General features: G+C 38.1%; 1 protein-coding gene across 3 annotated transcripts; it reads left to right on the plus strand.

Moving 5' to 3' along the window:
• Positions 1–1,016: 1,016 nt before the first annotated feature.
• LOC126213266 (uncharacterized) lies at positions 1,017–18,975 on the plus strand. 3 transcript variants are annotated; one of them, XM_049940928.1, is made up of 4 exons: positions 1,017–1,150; positions 3,081–3,167; positions 9,477–9,539; positions 18,592–18,975. In XM_049940928.1, the coding sequence occupies exons 2-4, from the start codon at positions 3,099–3,101 to the stop codon at positions 18,766–18,768; spliced, it is 309 nt and encodes a 102-aa protein (XP_049796885.1). In that variant the 5' UTR covers positions 1,017–1,150; positions 3,081–3,098; the 3' UTR covers positions 18,769–18,975. The 3 variants fall into 3 exon arrangements, with proteins under 3 accessions (XP_049796885.1, XP_049796884.1, XP_049796886.1); XM_049940927.1 differs by having other exon boundaries at positions 1,020–1,153; XM_049940929.1 differs by lacking the exon at positions 1,017–1,150 and adding an exon at positions 1,358–1,536.
• Positions 18,976–19,632: the final 657 nt, after the last annotated feature.

The raw sequence follows: 19,632 nt of genomic DNA on the forward strand, positions 1-19,632 counted from the left end.
GTTATGAGGACTAAATTGGGAAATTTATCCTGGGTTTTTCTTTGAAATGGAAAATCTGAAAACAGAGTTAAGCATTTCAGATTTTGCTTTGCTACCCTCAGTTACAGTTCCTGTTTCCTTCGCTAGGGACTGGACAGTAACTTTTGTGCTTCTAACAGCCCTTACATACAACCAGAAGTGCTTTGGGGTTTGTGAAATATCATTTGACAACAATGCCCGGCAATTCCTGCCAATCAGTACGTGAGGTCTGCCTGGTCTGGGTTTATCTATGTTTATTCCTTCATAGCTCCACGTCAGAGTCACAGCATCGAAATTCGACGTGGGCAGCTGACAGAAAATTTGATAATATTCTGCTGTGGCAGTCATTGAAAGCCTCACACATTGATCTCTTGACAGACATATGCGTTTTATTCAGCAATTCTGTAGCTACAGCTCTATGCTTTGTTTTACATCTATGACACAGTAGCCTCTATTTCTTTAGCTGTTTCTTTACAGTAACTGTATACTGTAGAGATTGCATCCCATTATAAACTGTTCTACTGGGTACATATGTGTCCAGTGCATGCTCAACTATTCATTTAAACTTGAGCCAGCATTCCTCTACATACTGCTGCCCTGTGCTTAAACTTTCAGTTCCTCATTGAGATACGACACTACTATTTTTTTATCTACTTTACTGAATACATATATATGCTTGTTTCAGTTATTCTTTGTACTCTGTTTGTCATTTGCTGCCACAACCATATCACGTTCACTGATGTGGACATCCTCAAAGAGGTCAGGTCTATTTGTTGCTGTTAGAAACAATATATTTTCATCATGAGTGAGGTTCCTAACTGTCTGTTCTAGTTAGTTTTCAGAGAAGGCAACGGGACCGATGACCTCACTGTTTGGTCTCCTCCCCCAAATTAACCAACAAACGACTTTTTTTCCTAGCGGATATCAGCTCTGATTCCAAGAATGTTAGAACGACCTCCGTGGTAGGTTCTTTCTTCCGCATTTATTGACTTTGACCACAGCAGCAGACGGCTGTAGAGTTTAGTAGTTCGTGTCATTGCGTTTGTACGGTATTATGTTGCGTTTTCTGTGTAATATGTAAGTGATTTGATGGTGGAGACAGGAAATCAGGGAAAGACGCATATTGAGTGTGGTAGTAAGTCAATACTCAATTATCATTACAGCTAACTGCCTCGACTGAAGTAGTTTTCCAATGCCTTGTAATGATGATATAGTAACTGTTCGTATAGTTATTACATCGGTTTATTTCATTTATTGGGCACATTTGAATGATAACTTTGTTCCACATTTAATTCTTGCACCATCTTTGGCGCCTCTGGTTATGGTTTGAGATAGCATTAGAATTTCGTAAGTAATTATTTCAGGTTATGTGTATCAGAACCGAACACTTGTTATTTTCAGTGAGCTTGTGTTTCCGCATTGCGAGCAGGAGGTGACTAGTGTTTAGACAAACATATTAGTGCCCATTACGTACCTGTGCTGTTCAGCAATTACGAAAAATAGCAGATCGACGTGTGGGTATGTAATATGCTTGCTGTTTTCGTTCTGTCCGATAAAATTGCAAAATGTTTCCCGTGATGTGGCAAAAGAACCCCCAGAAATTGTTTGATGTGTTGTCTGTAATTACCGAAAAAGTGTCTATATGTGGTGGTTAGAGAAAGTGCAGGTCAATGTGAAATACTGGGTGATTTACAAAAAAAGGCCCTCATGAAGTTCACACGCCCGCTGCATTGATATTGTTATATTTACTTGTGTTGTGCATGCGAAGTTCGGTAACAATATTTGTGAAGGAAGGAATAGGGACAGTAAGAGTCCACTGTAATCTGTAGTTCGCCCGGATTGTAGCGCAAACCCTTGTACTGCCGATACATCAGATTCGTTAGCACACGTTAATACAGAGTATCAGGGATTGGTTATGTTGGTATGAAAGAGAATGCTGTAGAGGGAATTCATTGTGTTGCGTTTTCCATGGGTTATCAATGTGCCTATGTGCTCCATAGTTTAGTAAATAGTGTTAACTGCTGTTTGTGGTAATGTGCACGTTTCAATCTATGGAAGGATATGGGAAATGTAATTGACTCTGTTAGGCCTAATGGGTATGTCTAATTGCCATCGACAAAAGCATCCCAAAACCACAGAACATTGTCATGGGTACGCTTATGAGAAAGTAATTTCACTAAGTCTTGTTAGAGGAATTTAATCGTTGTTAAATCTTGACATTCAAGAATCATCTATTTTTCAATGCAACGTTCAGGCAGCAGTGTGTGTTTTTTAGTGACTGGGTAAAGATTGCAGCATTGCTCTATATTGAGTTGATAACGTTGAATATAGATGACTGTATAAGGAAACAGTTGTTAAAAATACATACAAAACTGACTGAAAAAGAAGAAAGTTCTGTCTGTATGGGTGGATTTTCATGTTCTGCTTTTCTGAATACCATGAGCAAATATGGGTTTACAGATTGATTGAAAGTGCAGCCAGTATCATTGAGAAATAATTCTTTTCTGTCCTTGCATACGTTGCTAAGAACATAATTATAAACCTCTTACATTATTCTGTATATTAAGGAATTGGCAGGATACATCAACAGGCTTAGATATAGCTAGAGACTCATTTTAATCTTTTATTCTTCATACATAAAATTGTCTACAGTAAATAGATTTGTCTGGTAAATTCACATTATCTTAGTTGCTTCAAATGACACTTAGAAATTTATCTGGAAAAAGCAAGCTATGTCAGCTACCATATTCAGAATAGGATTGTATACCACAAGCAAATGCTACTAAGTAACAGCAGTAACTGTAAGTCATTTGTTTCCATTGTGTGTGGTTTTTGTTTTCTGTCAAATTGAGTTGTGTTTTCCATTAATGACAGTGAGGCTTCAGAGTCCTCATAACCAGAAAGTTGTAAATCAGTTCTTTTTATCAGGTTCTTTGTTCCTCAGCCAGTTTTAAATTTTTAATATGCATTGACTCGTTTGCTGCAGCCAGAAAATGTTGCCTGTGCACTATGTTGAATAGTAACAATTTAAACAATATCACTTTTGCTTTCTTGTTTTTCAGTGGATTAGGAGAGCACTCATGGACTCCAAAGCAACTAGTTGGCTGAAAAAAGAGAAGAATGAAGTATATGCTGAACCAGGCTCCTTGGTAAATAGCTTCTTGTATTTTTTACCATTGTTTCATTAATTTCTCTGTGCAATGTGGTGTGTAAACAAGCAGATTACCTTCCCTGTTGTTTGTTAGATGAAATATTTGGTACTGGCTGTTGGTTTTGATTCTTGACCAAATGAAGTTGTGACTCTTGGCTGTGCAACATATTTGCAATGGATTGGTATCTTGTGGTATATAATGCTGCTTTCCAATATTTAATTTGTTTTAAAATTTCTGTAGCTTACTGTTAGTGTGATGTTGGAATGCCAGTAGTTAATGATTACAGGTTTGTTGTCTACTAGGAAATTGTCACATGTTCTTGAACTATTGTGGTGTTTGCAATCACTTGTTACAAATTAATTTTCTACTTTGAGATTTAGTTTGGTGTGTTGTTAATGTCTAGATTTGTTCCTTTCTTAGAAAGTGGTATTATTAATGGATATTAGTAGGACTTTACTTGCTAGAGTGCAGATGATTCAGCTGCTACTGTAGATCAGTTGTATGGCTTGCTGGATGATTCAGCTGCTACTGTAGATCAGTTGTATGGCTTGCTGGATGAATTGATCAGATGCACTATTTGAGGTCAGTTTTTAAGTTGGCCATAGTTGCTTTCTCTCTCTCTCTCTCTCTCTCTCTCTCTCTCTCTCTCTCTCTCTCTCTCTCTCTCTCTCTATATATATATATATATATATATATATATATATATATATATATATATATATATATATATATATATATGTGTGTGTGTGTGTGTGTGTGTGTGTGTGTGTGTGTGTACTTATTGCAAAGATAATAGTTGGTAGTCTATTTGTCATGGTGCCTGATAGTGAAATCTAAACTCATGACCTACAATATTGTTTTCCTGGTGTATTATTTTTGCTATTGCTCATCTAATTGGTTTTATGCACTCAATGTTCATGTTAGCAATAATACTGTTCTTGATCAGTTTTTGCTTTGGGGGTAGGTATTCAGAATCTATTCAATATAGGGAAGTGGTAGGTGACAAAGAGCTCTTGTTGAAATTCTTTGAGGAGCTTAAATACTATTAAATGAAAGAGCAGTTGGTAGTATAATTTACAACCCTAAGAAGGAAATGGTGGTAATGCTGATACTGAAAGAGTAGAGGAGTGTTACAGTTTTAACTACAGAATGTTTTCAATGCTCTTTAACGAGTTGATTTTCACATTACCACTCTAAATATTTGGTAACACACAAATTACTTAAATGTTAGTATAATCAGAGTTAAACTGTGTGGGCTCAAATATGACACATCTGTAACACACAACATATGCCTACGGATTTGGTGCTCATAAAAGAAATAATTATAGCAGAATGTCACTGTCAGCTTCTGGCAAATTAAAATATGCTAAAGCTACTATTAGAGCTCACTTCTTGATTCAGTATTTCTGAAATCAGCAGGATTTGAAGTTCCCAGTGTGTGGCCATCAACATTCTACGGATAATTCTCTCCTCATTGAACTTGTTTTGAAAATATATTGTTCATTTTTTACTTCATCAAAGTTCTGTAATTTGTGTTTTTGTAGCTAGATCAAAACACTTGTGGCTCTATAAAGATGTCTTTGCTCTGAATCATTCATCTTGAAAGTTTATCTAGAAGCAGTGAAAACACAAATGTATACCCATGCTAGACAAAGTCACGTTATGAATGTAGCCTTGACAGGTTTTTGTAAGTGTCAACTGCCAAAGTCTGGGTAAAGTAGGACCTTCCTCTCCCTCCCCACCCCCCCCCCCCCGTCCCGAAGGAAGAAAACCTTTGTACTTTCAATGTCTCACTTACCTTTCTTTCTATGAACTTGGTGTTTGTAGTGTCTTGCTCATATTCAGGATGTTCATTCTTCTAGTGGTACTGCAGGTCTAGCATTGATCTCAAAATGTAAGCAGTTGGTAAAGGTAAGTCATCGTAGATTTAGCACACATGCCTTCTTATCACTTCTGTTTGGAGCAACTACAGAAGTGACAACCACAATGCACTTTCATATCATGTGTTACATCTGTATTGTAAATGTATCTGTTTTTCCATTAGCTCAAAGCTGTGTGACTGAGCAGTCGCTGTTCCAGCTTTTAATGTGAGGTTGTATCTGAACTAGTCCAACGGTGAAAATCAAAACTCAGTTGCCAACAACTCAGGTGCCTCAGTTACATTTTCCAAAGACCAGAGAAAGTAAAATCAAACACAGAAAATGTGGAGGTGATGCTGTGCTGCCTGTGGGATTGGTCAAGGACATAGGGTGACAGAATAGGGCTTCTAGGTGCAGTGTTGGGAGGCTGTACGGGTGGGGGGGGGGGGGGAAGTTGTGGGGTAGGTGTGTGCACTGCTCAGTGCTAGAATGAGAGCAGAGCAGGGTAGGGAATAGGTGGGGCGGAGCATACAGACTAGTGAACATTGATGCTATGGGGGGTTATGGGGATGAGTGATACGTTGTAGGAAGAGTTTCCATTTTGTACAATTTAGGAAAGTGCTATCACCCTCTATGATCACATCCCCCGACACACATGACTTTGTCACTGAACAGTACCTTCCCCAGTGTCTGACTGTCTCCTAACCTACAGCCCATTCCTGGTTGCCATGTCCAACTACATTCTCACACACAATTACTTCTCTATTGAAGGGATTGCCTACAAACAAATCTACAGTACATCAAAGGCCAACTGTATGTCACCATGTTCTGCAAATTTATTCATAGGCCACCTCGAGGATTCCTTACTAACCACCCAGAATCACAAACTGTTCACCAGATCAAGATTTGTTGATGACATTTTTGTGATCTTATTGGTTTGTTTATTGAACCTGATCTGATTAAGTCCATCAGATCCTCTATTAAATTGGACCATGGTTTCCCTTTTTATGTCATATTTTTCTGAAACTAAGTTTTAATATGGCAAATAACATTACAATGATTTGAGTGTCTGAAGTAGCAGTGTCAGTGAATAATACTATGAACCAAAAGTTAATACTGGCAGTACTTCTACTACTGCAGTTGCTACCACTAGTGGTTCTGGTAGTGGTGGTGATGAAAGAATTTGTAGATGTGCAAGGTAGACTTTTTCTGATGCAGAGTGTTAGGGGGAAAGGAAATGTAAGGAGACTCCACCAGCTAAGAATATTGGGAAACAATGTGGTTTGAAAGAAATGCTAAGGGTCACACTGAGGCATGCACAGCCTAAAATTTCCTTTACAGCTTTTCCCAGAAACGGAATTCCCATGCCTTGTCTTGTCAGTCACAAATACAGAAGCGTCCGATTCCACCCATCTGCTTTGACCCATGACGTCACAAATATGGCGGAAACAAACATACACTAAGACTACAATATGGCGCCTATGATGTCATTAGATAAACATGACCACTAACACGAAAATACAATTAAAAACCAACACACACGTTCCACATAAACCGAAGGAAACTAACGGGACAAGCGTGGGAAATTGGGGGTTTTTGGGTGGGGACAAAGTAAATACGAACAAATTTAGACACACACCACCATACTAAACGACACAAAACGACAAAAAAAGATGGCAAAAAACTACTCAAATTCCACTACACACAATATATAGTGGAATCGGACACTTCGCTTGATCTACATAGCTCAACAGCAGCTCCCGATCCCACGAATTGGAATCGAACATTTCCCTTCACCTTTTATCCTTAAGACACCTCCACATATAACCATCCCTGATCAGAGATGCCAGAAGTTTAGTGAGCCGCATTTCTTCACAACACACTGAATACTTCCAGACTTCATAAAAAATCCGGATAGTTGAAGAAATTTTATTAGAGACAACGCACTGTCCCCCAACATCGCCGACAACCGAAAACTCTTGACCCTGCCAGACATATCCATACCTGCCAAAGACATAAAAAAGCAGTTTACCAAAATTCACACACACCAATCAAAAAAAAGTAACATTGACATAACAAAGCCAAAATTGTTAACTCCCTGAAAAATATTCCGCTGAAAGCACAGTCACTACCAATGCCACACACGTGCAATGCTACCACGCAAATGAACATCATACGCCACGTAACACGCTACCCGTAAACACACCACCAGAGAGAACCACCAACCGCAACAATACACCACCTATAAACACGCCACACATGCAAACTAAACCAAAAAATCACCTAACACACAACACATGAACACACCACCAGAGAGTACCACGGATCACATCAAAACACCTACAAATACGCCACTCTCACAAACTAAATTCCACACTGCCATGATGTCACACACCACAGTAGCCTTAAGTCATGGGTCAAAGCCGACAGGTGGGATCGGACGCTTTGGTCGACCCCCATCTCCCACATACTCATAGAGTAGCACTCCCCTTGCAAGTCAGTACTACCCATGACTGAACCAACTGAATCACATTTACTGCCAGGATTTACCCCACCTCTCATGCCTTGAAATGAGGAATAATCTCTCCACCCTTCCCACAGTTGTGTTTTGTCTCCAATTGAACTGATAAAATATTCTTGCCCATCGCTACTCCAGCCCTGCTTCCAACCTCTTGCCTCATGTCTCATATCCCTGAAACAGAGCTACATGCAGGACATGCATGTTTCCTGCAGCCCTGTCAGACATCTCCAACACAAAGGCAGGGCTACCTGTGAAAGCAACCTTGTGATTGGCAACTACCTACCTGCAGCCACTGTGCTGTATCCTACATAGGCATGACAACTAAATTACTCTGTCTGCAGGAGTGACCACTGCCAAAGTGTGGCCAAGAAAGCTGGACCACCCACTTGCTGGAAGTGCCCCCAGCATGATGTGGTTCACTTCAGTAACTGCTTCACAGCTGGCTCCAACTGGATTCTATCTTCTAACACAACATATTATTTCCTGTAACCCCTCTAGACTCAGCCTATGCTAGTCCATGTCCTCTACCCATATCCCCTTTCCCTGCTCTCACTTGAGCACCACACACACACACACACACACACACACACACACACACACACACACACACACACACACACACACACTTCTTTCCTCCCAGTGCAATTACTATTTTCCCTTTCTCAATTTCTCTCCTCCCCTTCCCCTCCCACAGTACAGCTTCCCAAAACTACCTTTAGCAACTCATACTGTCTGTGCCACATCCTTGCATTCTATCACAGAGAACACATTATCTTCCCCCACCCCTCCTCCCACTTTCACACTGCTATCCCCCTCTCACTGCCCCGTGCTTCCTCATATCTCACAACCCACCCTAACAGATTGTTGCGCATACCAAAAGCAGATGGTCATTCCCAGCTCCTGGAGACAGTGGCCATGTGTGTGTTGTGTTCCTGTGAATGTGTTCTCTATTTCAGAAGGGCTTTGTCCAGAACCTCAATTTTTTAATACTGTTTCATTGTATTTGTCTGCAAGTCAGTATAGAAAGTAAACATGCCAGATTTCATGTTAATGGGAAAGTGAACTGGAAAAAAACACACCAACTAAATCTGCAAGAAAAGTCCTCAAAATTTTTCTACCTCGGGTGTAAACTGAGAGGAGTGTTTGGTTCAGATATGTGTTAATTCCCCTGATATCAGTAACATAAAAAAAGGTCCGTGTGATATGCTAAGTGGAACATACAGTGCCGTCTGTATTTTGTTTACCAGGCTTAGAATACTAATAGTTTTTGATATCTCTATGACTCTGCTGTTGGCATCAGGGAGAATGTTAAAGAATGTGTTCCCAGAAAGCAGTTTACAAACAAGATACTGTAAGTAATGCAAAAATCCACATCCCAAGTCATAGGCTAGCAAGAACAGGAAACTCTCAGTAAGTGAATGACCTCAAAAATCTTACTTATTATTCCCTCCCTGCTTCATCCACATCATATTAATATTTCAAAATAAAACTGTGTGATTGGCTGATAGAAAATTCTTGTTGCAATTAGTTGTATGATATGGGTACTGTTGATTTTAATATTAAAGCTTCTAGTTGTACCCACTGATTTCATTACACTACTGTTTTTATATGATGAGCATTTCATATAAAATACTTAATGATAAGTAAATAAAGATTTTGGAAGTAGGAAATATGATTGAAAATAGCAGTGTAGGAAAATGAAGTGCAAGATGCCAATAAATTTTAAAATATGTGGTCACTGATCATTGAAATGCACCTTACTGAGTGTCACTGAGAAGGCCACTGTCTGAAAAGAATGAGTCATTTATTCTTTAGAAGTGTTTCTTTAGAAGTGTCATAGACTCACAATATGTGATACTTGTAATATATCTAAAATTGTATTCTTAAAAGAACTCCTTGCAGATATTTTTTTACTATTCACCACAGGTTCAGTTGCACACATCTACCATGAAAGTAAAAGAAGAATTGGATGAGCAAGTGAACAAACAGGTAAGTCTAGAATTTGTGTGACTGTATGAAATTAAGCAGTGTCATGTTATGGCTCAGTTTTGGTGAAAATAAAATAGATTGGCTTGATGCACTTCAGTCTACCCTCTATAAACCTCTTAATCTCTTATGACTGACTACATCTATTCGAACTTGCTTCTTGTCTTCATGCCATAGTCTCCCTCTACACTTTTTACCCTCACATATCCCTCCATTACCAAATTGACTATCCCTAGATGCCTCTAATTTGTGCTATTAACAGGTCCCTTGTGTTAGTGAAATTGGTCCCTATGTTCCTCCCTCATTTTTTTGTTTCATTTACCCATCAAATCTTCAGCCTTCTTCTGTATCACATTTCAGATGCTTCCATTCTCATCTTGTCTGAATTGCCTATCATTTATGTTTGACTTCCATACAGGGCTGCACTGCAAATATCTTCAGAAAATACTTCCTAACACTTAAATTTATAGTAGATGTGAACAGTCCTCTTTATTAGGCACATGTTCCTTGATATTCCTAGTCTTCACTTTATTTCTTTCTTACTTCAGCCATTGTCAGTTACTTTGGTGCCCAAATAGCAAAAGTTGTCTGCTACTTTTAATGTCTCATTTTCTAGTTGAAACTCAACATTGACTGATCTATTTCAGCTAGATTCTATTGCTTTTATTGATGTTTGTCGTACAATGTCTTCTAGTAATACTGTACAATTTTACTCTTCCAGCTTTTACCTCCCACAAATCCCTTCATTGACAATTTCAAGATGCTGGTTTTGATGATAGAATTACATTGTCGTTGATAAACATACAGTTTCCTTTATATTCCAGATTTCCTTCATGTCTTCATCGTACAGAGTGCATATCAGATGTAGGCTACAAGCCTGTCTCATTTCCTAAGCAATGCTTCCATTTCATGTCTTTCAGCTCTTACAACTGGAGTCTGGTTTCTGTGAAAGTTGCAAACAAACTTGGGCTTCCTGTCTATTTATTCTGCTGCTGTCCAAATTCCAAAGAGTGCAGTCAACTCCACATTCTCAAAAGCATTTCAGTAAATCTGCAAAAGCTGTAAACACAATTTTGTCTTTCTTTAACTCGTCTAAGGTAAGCCATAGTATCAGTATTGCTTTGTGTTACATGTACCTGGTACCCAAAGTGATCTTATGTAAGGTTAACCCTCTAAAAGCTTTTCCATTCTTGCAAGCATGATATATTAATCTGATGGTCTGGTCCGATAGTATTCACACCTGTTAGCACCTGCCTTTCTTCGAATTTGAATTATTACATTCTGGTTGATGTATAACTTTGTCAGCTATCTCGTATCTTGCACAAAAGTGGAATAATTTTGTCATGCATGGCTTTCCCAAGTATCCCAATAATTCTGAGGGAATGTCATCAACTGCAATGGCCTTGTTAAGACTTTGCTCTTTCAGTGTTGTATCAAATTCTGGCCATCTCATAAAATCTCCAGTTTTGTCTACAACTACTTCCTTTCCCCTTTCTGGAGCAAGTTTGTTCCCCTTTGCGTTACAACCATTCTTGTTCAGCCATATTGCATGTTCTGTTAACATCATTCCAGTAATGTCAGTATTCCCTTCTGTCTGTTTTAATAGCCACATGTTTGTATTTTCTCTTCTCATCAGTTAAATTCAGCATCTCATGAGTTGTTAAGGTACTCGTACTAGGCCTTACTTTTTACCTATGTTTCCTCCTGCCTTCACTGTTTCATCTCAAAGCTGCCTATTCATCACCCAGTGTATAATTACCCTCTATTTATCACTTGTTGCCTAATGCTCATTTTCAAACTATCAATGATTTTTGGTTCCTTCAAGTTTACCCAAATCCCATGTACTTAAATTCTACTTTTACCATTTCTTCAACATTACTCTGCAGTTAATAAAAACAACTCTAGCCAGAGTCCACATCTATCACTGGAAATGTTTTGTAGTTCACAATCCTGTTTTGAAATCTTTGTTTTTGACATTACATAATCTGCTTGAAACCTTTCGGTTTCTCCAGGTTATTCCACATACACAAGCGTCTTTCATGATACTTGAAACAAGTGTTTGAAGTGACTAATTCATGCAATGTGCAAAATTCTACCAGGCAGCTTCCCCCTTTCAGTCATTTATGCCATTGGATGTTCTCGTAACTATTGTGCATCCTGTTCCTACTATTGAATTTCATTACCTTCTAGAATTGGCTTTCATCTTAACTATTGAATAATTACTCATCAAACTTTTTCCTATTCCATTCTTCTGCTGGTCTTGTTGCCATACAAATTTCTACCACTGTTGTATTTCCTTCATGCCTATTTCAGCTATGGTAATTCATTGACATTGCTGTTAATAGCTTACTCATGTTTCTATTTTCTTGCTCATTACTGGGGCTCTCCCTGCATGACTCCTATTTGATTTTTTGTAGATAATCCTGTACTGACCTGACCAGAAGTCTTGTGCTTTCTGCCACTGCACTTCAGCTCTCGCTACAACTGAATACAACCTATCAATGGTTCCTTTTTAAAGTCTCTAACCTCCCTAGGCTGTTGTCGTCATCATCATCAGTTCAGAGACTGGTTTCGTGTAGCTCTCCATACTACCCTATCCTCTGCAAGCTTCTTCATCTCAAAGTATGTACTGCATTCTACATCTTTCTGAATCTGCTTACTGTATTCATCTCTTTGTCTCTCTCTTTCACTTTTACCCTCCACACAGCCCTCCTTTACTAAATGGGGGATCCATTGATGCCTCAGAACATGTCCTACCAACAGATACCTTCTTCTAGTCAAGTTGTGCCACAAATTCCTCATCTCCCCGATTCTATTCAGTACCTCCTCATTAGTTACATGATCTTCCTATCTAATCTTCACCATTCTTCCGTAGCACCACATTTCAAAAGCTTCTATTCTCTTACACACACACACACACACACACACACACACACACACACACACACACACACACACACACACACACACACACACACACACACACACACACACACACACACACACGGAGCTGAGACCACACTTCCAAGCTGTGCTCTCAGCTCTCTGAGACTGCGTGCGAATGAGTGTCTACTGCTGACAAAGGCCTTAATGGCCGAAAGCCTTAATTGTGTGAATCTTTTTATTGTGCCTATCGTGACTCAGCATCACTGCTGTATCATGAGTAGAGACTTTCCTTCTCTGGTATTGTTACATTCCATTCTGGATTTTCCATTGTTTGATGTTTGCTTCTATTCTCTTCTTGTTTAAACTGTTTGTCATCCATTTTGTCCACTTACATACAAGACTACACTCCAAACAAATACTTACAGAGAAGAATTCCCAACAGTTAAATCTATACTTGATGGTAACAAATTTGTCTTCTCGAGAAAAGCTTAACATGCCATTGCCACCCTACATTTTATATCCTGTGTACATCGACCATCATCAGTTATTTTGCTCCCCAAATAGGAAAACTCATATACTACTTTGTGTCTCATTTCCTAATATAAATCCCTCGGCATCACTGATTTAATTAGACTACATTCCATTATCCTCATTTTGCTTTTGTTGATGTTCATCTTATATTCTCCTTTAAATACATTGTTCCTTCTGTTCAACTGTTCTTCCAGGTACTTCACTGTCTCTGACGATTAAAATGTTGTTGGCAAACCTCAAAGTTCTTATTTCTTCTCCATGGATTTTAATTTCTGCTCCGAATTTTTCTTTAGTTTTCCTCACTGCTTGCTCAGTATACAGATTCAATACCATCAGGGCTAGGCTACAACCCTGGCTGACACCCTTCCCAACTGCTCTTTCCCTTTCATGCCCCTCAACTCTTTATAACTGCTGTCTGGTTACTGTACAAATTGTAAATAGCCTTTTGTTCCCTGTGTTTGATCCCTGCAACATTCAGAATTTGAGAGAGAGTAATAAAGTTTACATTGTCAAAAGGTTTCTTCAAGTCTACAAATGCTAGAAATATAGGTTTGCCTTTCCTTAATCTGTGTTGCAAGACAAGTTGTGGGGTCAGTACTGCCTCATGTTTTCAAACATTTCTATGGAATCCAAACTGATTTTTCCCAAGGTCAGCTTCTACCAGTTTTTCCATTCATCTGTAATGTATTCGTGTTAGTATTTTGCACCCATGACTTATCAAACTAATAGTTTGGTTATTTTCACGTCTGTTAAAACCTTATTTCTTTGTGATTGGAATTATTATATTCTTCTTGAAGTCTGAGGGTATTTCACCTATCTCCTACATCCTACTCACCACATGGTAGAGGTCTGTCAGGGCTGGCCTTTCGAAGGCTATCAGTAGTTGTAATGGAATGTTGTATACTTTCAGGGCCTTGTTTCGACTCAGGTCTCTCACTGCTTTGTCAAATTTGTCATGCAGTATCATTTCTCCCATTTCATCTTCATCTACATCCTGTTCTATTTCCATGATATTGCCCTACAGTAATTACCCTTATATAGACCCTCTATATAATTCTTCCACCTTTCTGCTTTCTCTTATTCGCTTAGAACTGGTTTTCCATCTGAGCTCTTGATATTCATCCAAGTGCTTCTCTTTTCTCTAAGGATCTCTTTAATTTTCCTGTAGGCGATATCTATCTTACCCCTAGTGATATATGCTAATCCTGCTAAGATATGTAATACTCCACACTCAGACACATAGACTGCCTGGCCTGCTTTTCAGAAAACATCCTCCTGAGTTGACTCTGACTGGAGATCTGAATGGGGGACTATTTTACCTCCTGAATATTTTGCCTAAGATAATTTCGTGCAGTAAAGCTGCATGCTCTTGAGAAGAAAAACAAAGAGAGCTACAGTTCCGCTTTGTTTTCAGCCATTTGCATTATTGGTACAGGTAGTTGGTTAATGCTACAAGGCCAGGTCAGTTGATAATCCAGACCATTGCTCCTGCAACTGCTGAAAAGTATTTTGCCCCTCTTGAGGATCCATGTCTAAGTTTATCTCCTCAGATAATACATATTTGTGTTTGCACCTAACACTGTTTTCAATGTTGTTGACATGCAAGCAACCCCGCCTCAGCAGTGTCCATGGTTCATATGGGGTGGGGACTGTGAACTATTGTTTAAAGTGCTGTTTTTGAGCAGGAGCAATAGTTCTAGCATGTATATCTGTAGAATTACTTCATTATCTATATGAAGATAAATAATAATTCTGTATGACTGCATTGGTACACATACAAACCAACAGATGAAAACTGTTGCTAGGTCTCAGATTTGAGGCTGTAACTCCTAGTTTCAGCATCAGTTACTTAAACAATTAGCCTAACCAAGCATGCCTCCAGGGCTGCCAAGGGGATTTCACTTGTGTGTCCTCATAGATTTTCGTCTTAGGTTCAGTATTTGAAGGTCAGTGCTCAGCCAATTATTTGATAAAGCAGTATGATACCGTTCTCCATAAAAGTAGAAACAAGAAATGCATTTGGCAATTGGGTGATTTGTGAGTAGTGGCAAGTGTAAAAAATGCATTGTATAGTTGTCTGTAGCTGAGTGCATAGGATAATATTATAATAATCATAAAATTGGTGGTTCAGATCACACTAAGTGCTACCAGTTCTTTTAGTTTTATTTAAATTCCATATGTAAAACAAATAGTAATTTTAATTGATGCTGGGTCATACTTTTCTAATAGTTATTTTTAGTTAAGTTACGTAAAAATGCGAGTATTGTTAAAAATTTACATTTTGGTACAAAAATGGAGAGCATCAAATTGAAAATAAATCAATCTCGCATGAATGTATCAAAATTTTTGTTTTAATATGTTGAATGATGAAAAAATATGTAATTTTTACCAAACCATTACAATTCAGTATCTGTTAAATTAGCAGTTTGTTAGTAGACATGGAATTTTTTTAAAAAGTAGTAGTTCCTACTAGGAGATCCGAACCAGCAACTTTTTCATTAAGGCACTTTTATGCTATTCTTCCAATTACCAGCAATTGTGTTAATAAATAGGAAATGTTTTGTAGTAGGCAGCACTCAGAAGTCTTCTGATCTTCAAAGTCAATTTTTTTTTAGTTTGGTTATTGCCTAGTGCTGGCTTAGGAAATTGATGTTCCAGCACTAAACTCCAAATACTGTAAGTCTGAAGGAAATTGAAGAGGATGATTGCAAGATACCCTTTTCAGTCAAGTTCTTATTGTCACAGGGATGTGTCCATAATGGCTAAGGTGGCAGCCCATAAAATGCAAGAAATTCAGGTTTAACTTATCAGTGCAGCCAAAATAAATTTTTACAACTGTTGTTAGACAAATCTCTAATATTAGACAGTCACTAGATCACTATGTGAATGTTTCTGATTAGCTTAAATCACCCGGTATTTAAAATTGTATTGGCTGATGGCATTCAGCAGATCAGTGAGTGAATAGAGCAGTCAATTTTACTTGATGAATGACTGTAGGATTCATTTTTATTCATGCAGGGGAACTGTTGTCTTTCCAAAATCATATAGAACAAAATTATCTGCTGTTTAGGTCTTTTGCTCCAAACATGTTTGCTGTGCCTCTTCTTACAACTTGAAATAACCTGTGCATTTTTCTATTCCCATGAAACGCCACTGTTCCATAAAATAACAGTTCCATTGCCAGAGGTGATCCTGCAACATCCACTTGTTTTCTTTCATCTGATGGCTTCCCCTTCAGGTCTAGTGGTCAATTGTGTAGAGGAAGTTTGGTTTTTCCTTCTCCCTCCAGTCCCCACTTTAGTCAATTATGTAGCTGTAATTTTAGTATCTGTGCTGTAGTAAGAAATGTGAAATGCATTTTTATGTTCTTTAGTGGAGAAAATTTCTAAGGCAAAGCATTGTAATTATGTCTTTTCTGTTACTGTCTTCAGTTTTGCTACAATCTGCATCATTGTCAAGTATCAACTGTAGAGATGTCTTTGATCCCTTTTCTAAAATTTTTGTTCAGAAGTTCTGGGGTTTTCGTTTTTTGTTTCATGTTTTGCAAGATATGATGTTGCTTATAAATTAATGGAAGGCTTCTTATATAAGCTTGTTTGGTGGTTCTCATATGTTCAACTTTTGGTTGGCCATGGGGATTCAGGGGATTTAGCTTCATTTGAATTTGCTGTACAGATATCTGCTGTCATGTAACTATGTAATGTTGTTAACATTTGCAGGTCCTCACTGTATTCCACAACATTCCCCATGCTGGGTGTATTGGCTGTTATGTCATGTCTGATCACTTTATCAGGTTTGTTAGGCAGAAGTATGTTCCTGTCTTCTAGAGTTTGTTTTTAACAGTAGCAATCTGTGATGCTTCAGTAGTCCAGTGCTCATGTTCCAATCTCTGTATTTAGAGAATGTATTATTTTGGGCATGTCTATTACTAACAGAATAAATATTTTCCTGTTGTGTGGTTTTTCTAAACAGTTACACAGGCAAAAGTTTTGGGAAAACATGTTTTGTAGATTTTCACAGGAATTTTTGTTTTCACAGCTGTGCTAATGTCACAGGAGATGATTTTGAGATGAAAGAGTTCAGTTTGTCCTCTCAAAATTTAGATCTACATTTTGCATGGATTCTCTAAATCTCTTCAATGAAATGGATAGACAGCATGGCTCATGTTATCTATATTTGGTCAACCTCATGTCATGTTGTACTTTATTGATGTAATTTTCCTCCAAATCTTTTTCTCTGTTTGAATTCATGCATCTTCAATTATGTAGCTGACAAGTATATATATCCTGTCACTGCAGTATGATAGAGGATTTTGATTTGTATACAATATTTACCAGACTATTTCTTAAGCATTAATGTACTATGGTGGGTGGATGTTGGAACTCAAATAGTTTCTTTTTCCACGTCACATTTGACACTTCAAAATTATTTTTTCCTCACATTTGATACTTACCTGCATGCAGATTGCAAATTTCAGTAACATGCAATTAGATAAATGCAGATTTATCTCATTGTCCAGTACTGATTTTTCATGATAATGTATTACTGCCTGTGTTCTGTGGTGCATCTTTTAGTGGGTCCTCAGCATGGAATATCTGATTTTGTAGCTAATTATTTCTAGTTTTCCTTCCAGTGTTGTGTACAATGCCACTGTTAGTTAATGAAACTCTGGATCTTGTCTTGAATGCATATACAATTTTCTAAGAGTAAGAGGATTGCTTATTGAATGGGTGTGAGGCTACAAATTCGAGTGTTCTGGGTTCCATCCCAGGCATCATCTGTCACTTTTTCACATGGAAATTGTCTATGTGGAAAATGACAGTTCCCATTCCATTGTGAAGCTCTAGGTCCTCATGTAACTTACTGTGTCAGTGAGTTCAAAAGTTGGAGGAAGCCAGTTGTGTACCACATCCAGTAAGACAATGTCTAACAGAGCACTAAGGTGTTAATAACTATCTCCAGGTTGTTGAAAGCTTTACTTTTACTTCAGGTTTGCATTAGTTTTTGTGACATTAGACATGTATTTTCCTCAGTACCAAAATTTGGTGACCCACACTTAGATATGCATTTACCTGCTTATTGTCTTTACAGGTGATTTTCTGACCTAAAAAATGCATTCTGCATATAACCTGCTAGTTGCTTACTTTCTTCTTGACCATAGTGCCCTCATTGGCTTTGTAGAGGTACCCTATCATCTTCCACTGAATAACATAGGTCAGAAAATAGGGAACTGAGATCATCATCAAATCAAAAAATGTTCTTATTGGAGCCTTCACCTTGGCACATTCAGAGAGAGAGAGAGAGAGAGAGAGAGAGAAGAGTAGTAGTACTAGTAGTAGCTCCTTGGCAAGGATGAAATAATCTCTGCTTGGTTGCTATCTGATGTGTCTACCTCCAAAGTAAACAGAACTTTGATTTCAAATGTTCATCATGTTTTTCTGACTTTTCCTACCTCCTGTAGGACCTCCTCAGTATGAATCAATTGGAATGAAAGTAAATCTAATTTAATGTGACACATTTTCTTGTTACCTAATGCCAGTAAGTGAATACATGTGACCAATAGCTTTTTAGCCCCACTTGATGTGTAACACAAGTATAAGAACAGAAGCTTTGAATATGCCATTCTTTCTTTTTTCAGTTTCTTCAAGATCCACTAAGGATTGTAATGCCTAGTCTTCATATAAAGCAAGACCTAGAACTGAAACGGGATTTAGATGGTGTTGAGCATGATGTAAGTTTTCACATCGGTGATGCATTGTGCATGAAGTACTGTATGAATATCATGAAATGCATTGGGTGCAGTAAATTCCAGTGATCATAAATGATGAATCATTAAAACCTAGGATATTAGCACTTCTCCAGAATTTTTATAGTATTTCAATTGACTTTAGGTATATTGTTCTGTTGTGTGTAATGGTATTTGAATGAAACTTGTAGGAAACATAAGTTTATTAACTGTAACACATGGTAATTTTATTGTACATGTAAATAATAAATGTCTCAAATTCGTTCTTGGAACAAATGTACCAAAGAAGACTTATTTGCAGCAGCTGTCAATTTGTCTGTGTCACAGTTCTGTAATAGAAAAGATGTAAGACTTAAAGCAATCACCTGTAAGCAGTATGTTATCAGATAAGTATGGTATTTGTCATACTATTTCTTTTCTCTAAAGTATTTAATGAAAAACATACTGCATTACTGGAATTATGTTTGCTCTGTGTAAAGACAATGGGTTTATCCAGTATGCATGACATAAATTTACAGTGTAATGGATCATTGCTTATCCCAAACTGCTTGCAAAGAGAAAACATTGTGATGGGAAGAATTCTTGTAAACAGCATTAAATTTAGCACATTACAGTGATAGTGTGTGAAATTCCATATTCATTTAATTAACTATCACCATAGTGCACTAAATTTAATGCTGATGAAGGTTTCTCAGGTCTTCAGCTGCATGGTGGTCTTGATATCTCGCAACGTTTCAGGAATTGTCATACTACCCATCTTCTGGTGAAGTGTTGAGATTGGTGGAGAGCGGGTTATTCATATGTGCAGTCACCCCCCTCAACTAGACCTTGGGTAGCCACGGTGGACCAGTGGCATGCACACGGTGAAGGTGATGACAGTCGCCCTTGGCAGCTATGTTTAGTTCTCGGTGTAAGCATTCTGTCTACGTCCGT

The sequence above is a fragment of the Schistocerca nitens genome, chromosome 11 (assembly GCF_023898315.1).
Source record: "Schistocerca nitens isolate TAMUIC-IGC-003100 chromosome 11, iqSchNite1.1, whole genome shotgun sequence".
Classification (NCBI taxonomy): Eukaryota; Metazoa; Arthropoda; class Insecta; order Orthoptera; family Acrididae; genus Schistocerca; species Schistocerca nitens.

Coding starts and splice junctions, on each gene's coding strand:
- LOC126213266 (XM_049940928.1), top strand. CDS start 3,099: ATGGACTCCAAAGCAACTAGTTGGCTGAAAAAAGAGAAGAATGAAGTA. Junction 3,168..9,476: donor ATGCTGAACCAGGCTCCTTG/GTAAATAGCTTC, acceptor TATTCACCACAG/GTTCAGTTGCACACATCTAC. Junction 9,540..18,591: donor ATGAGCAAGTGAACAAACAG/GTAAGTCTAGAA, acceptor TTCTTTTTTCAG/TTTCTTCAAGATCCACTAAG.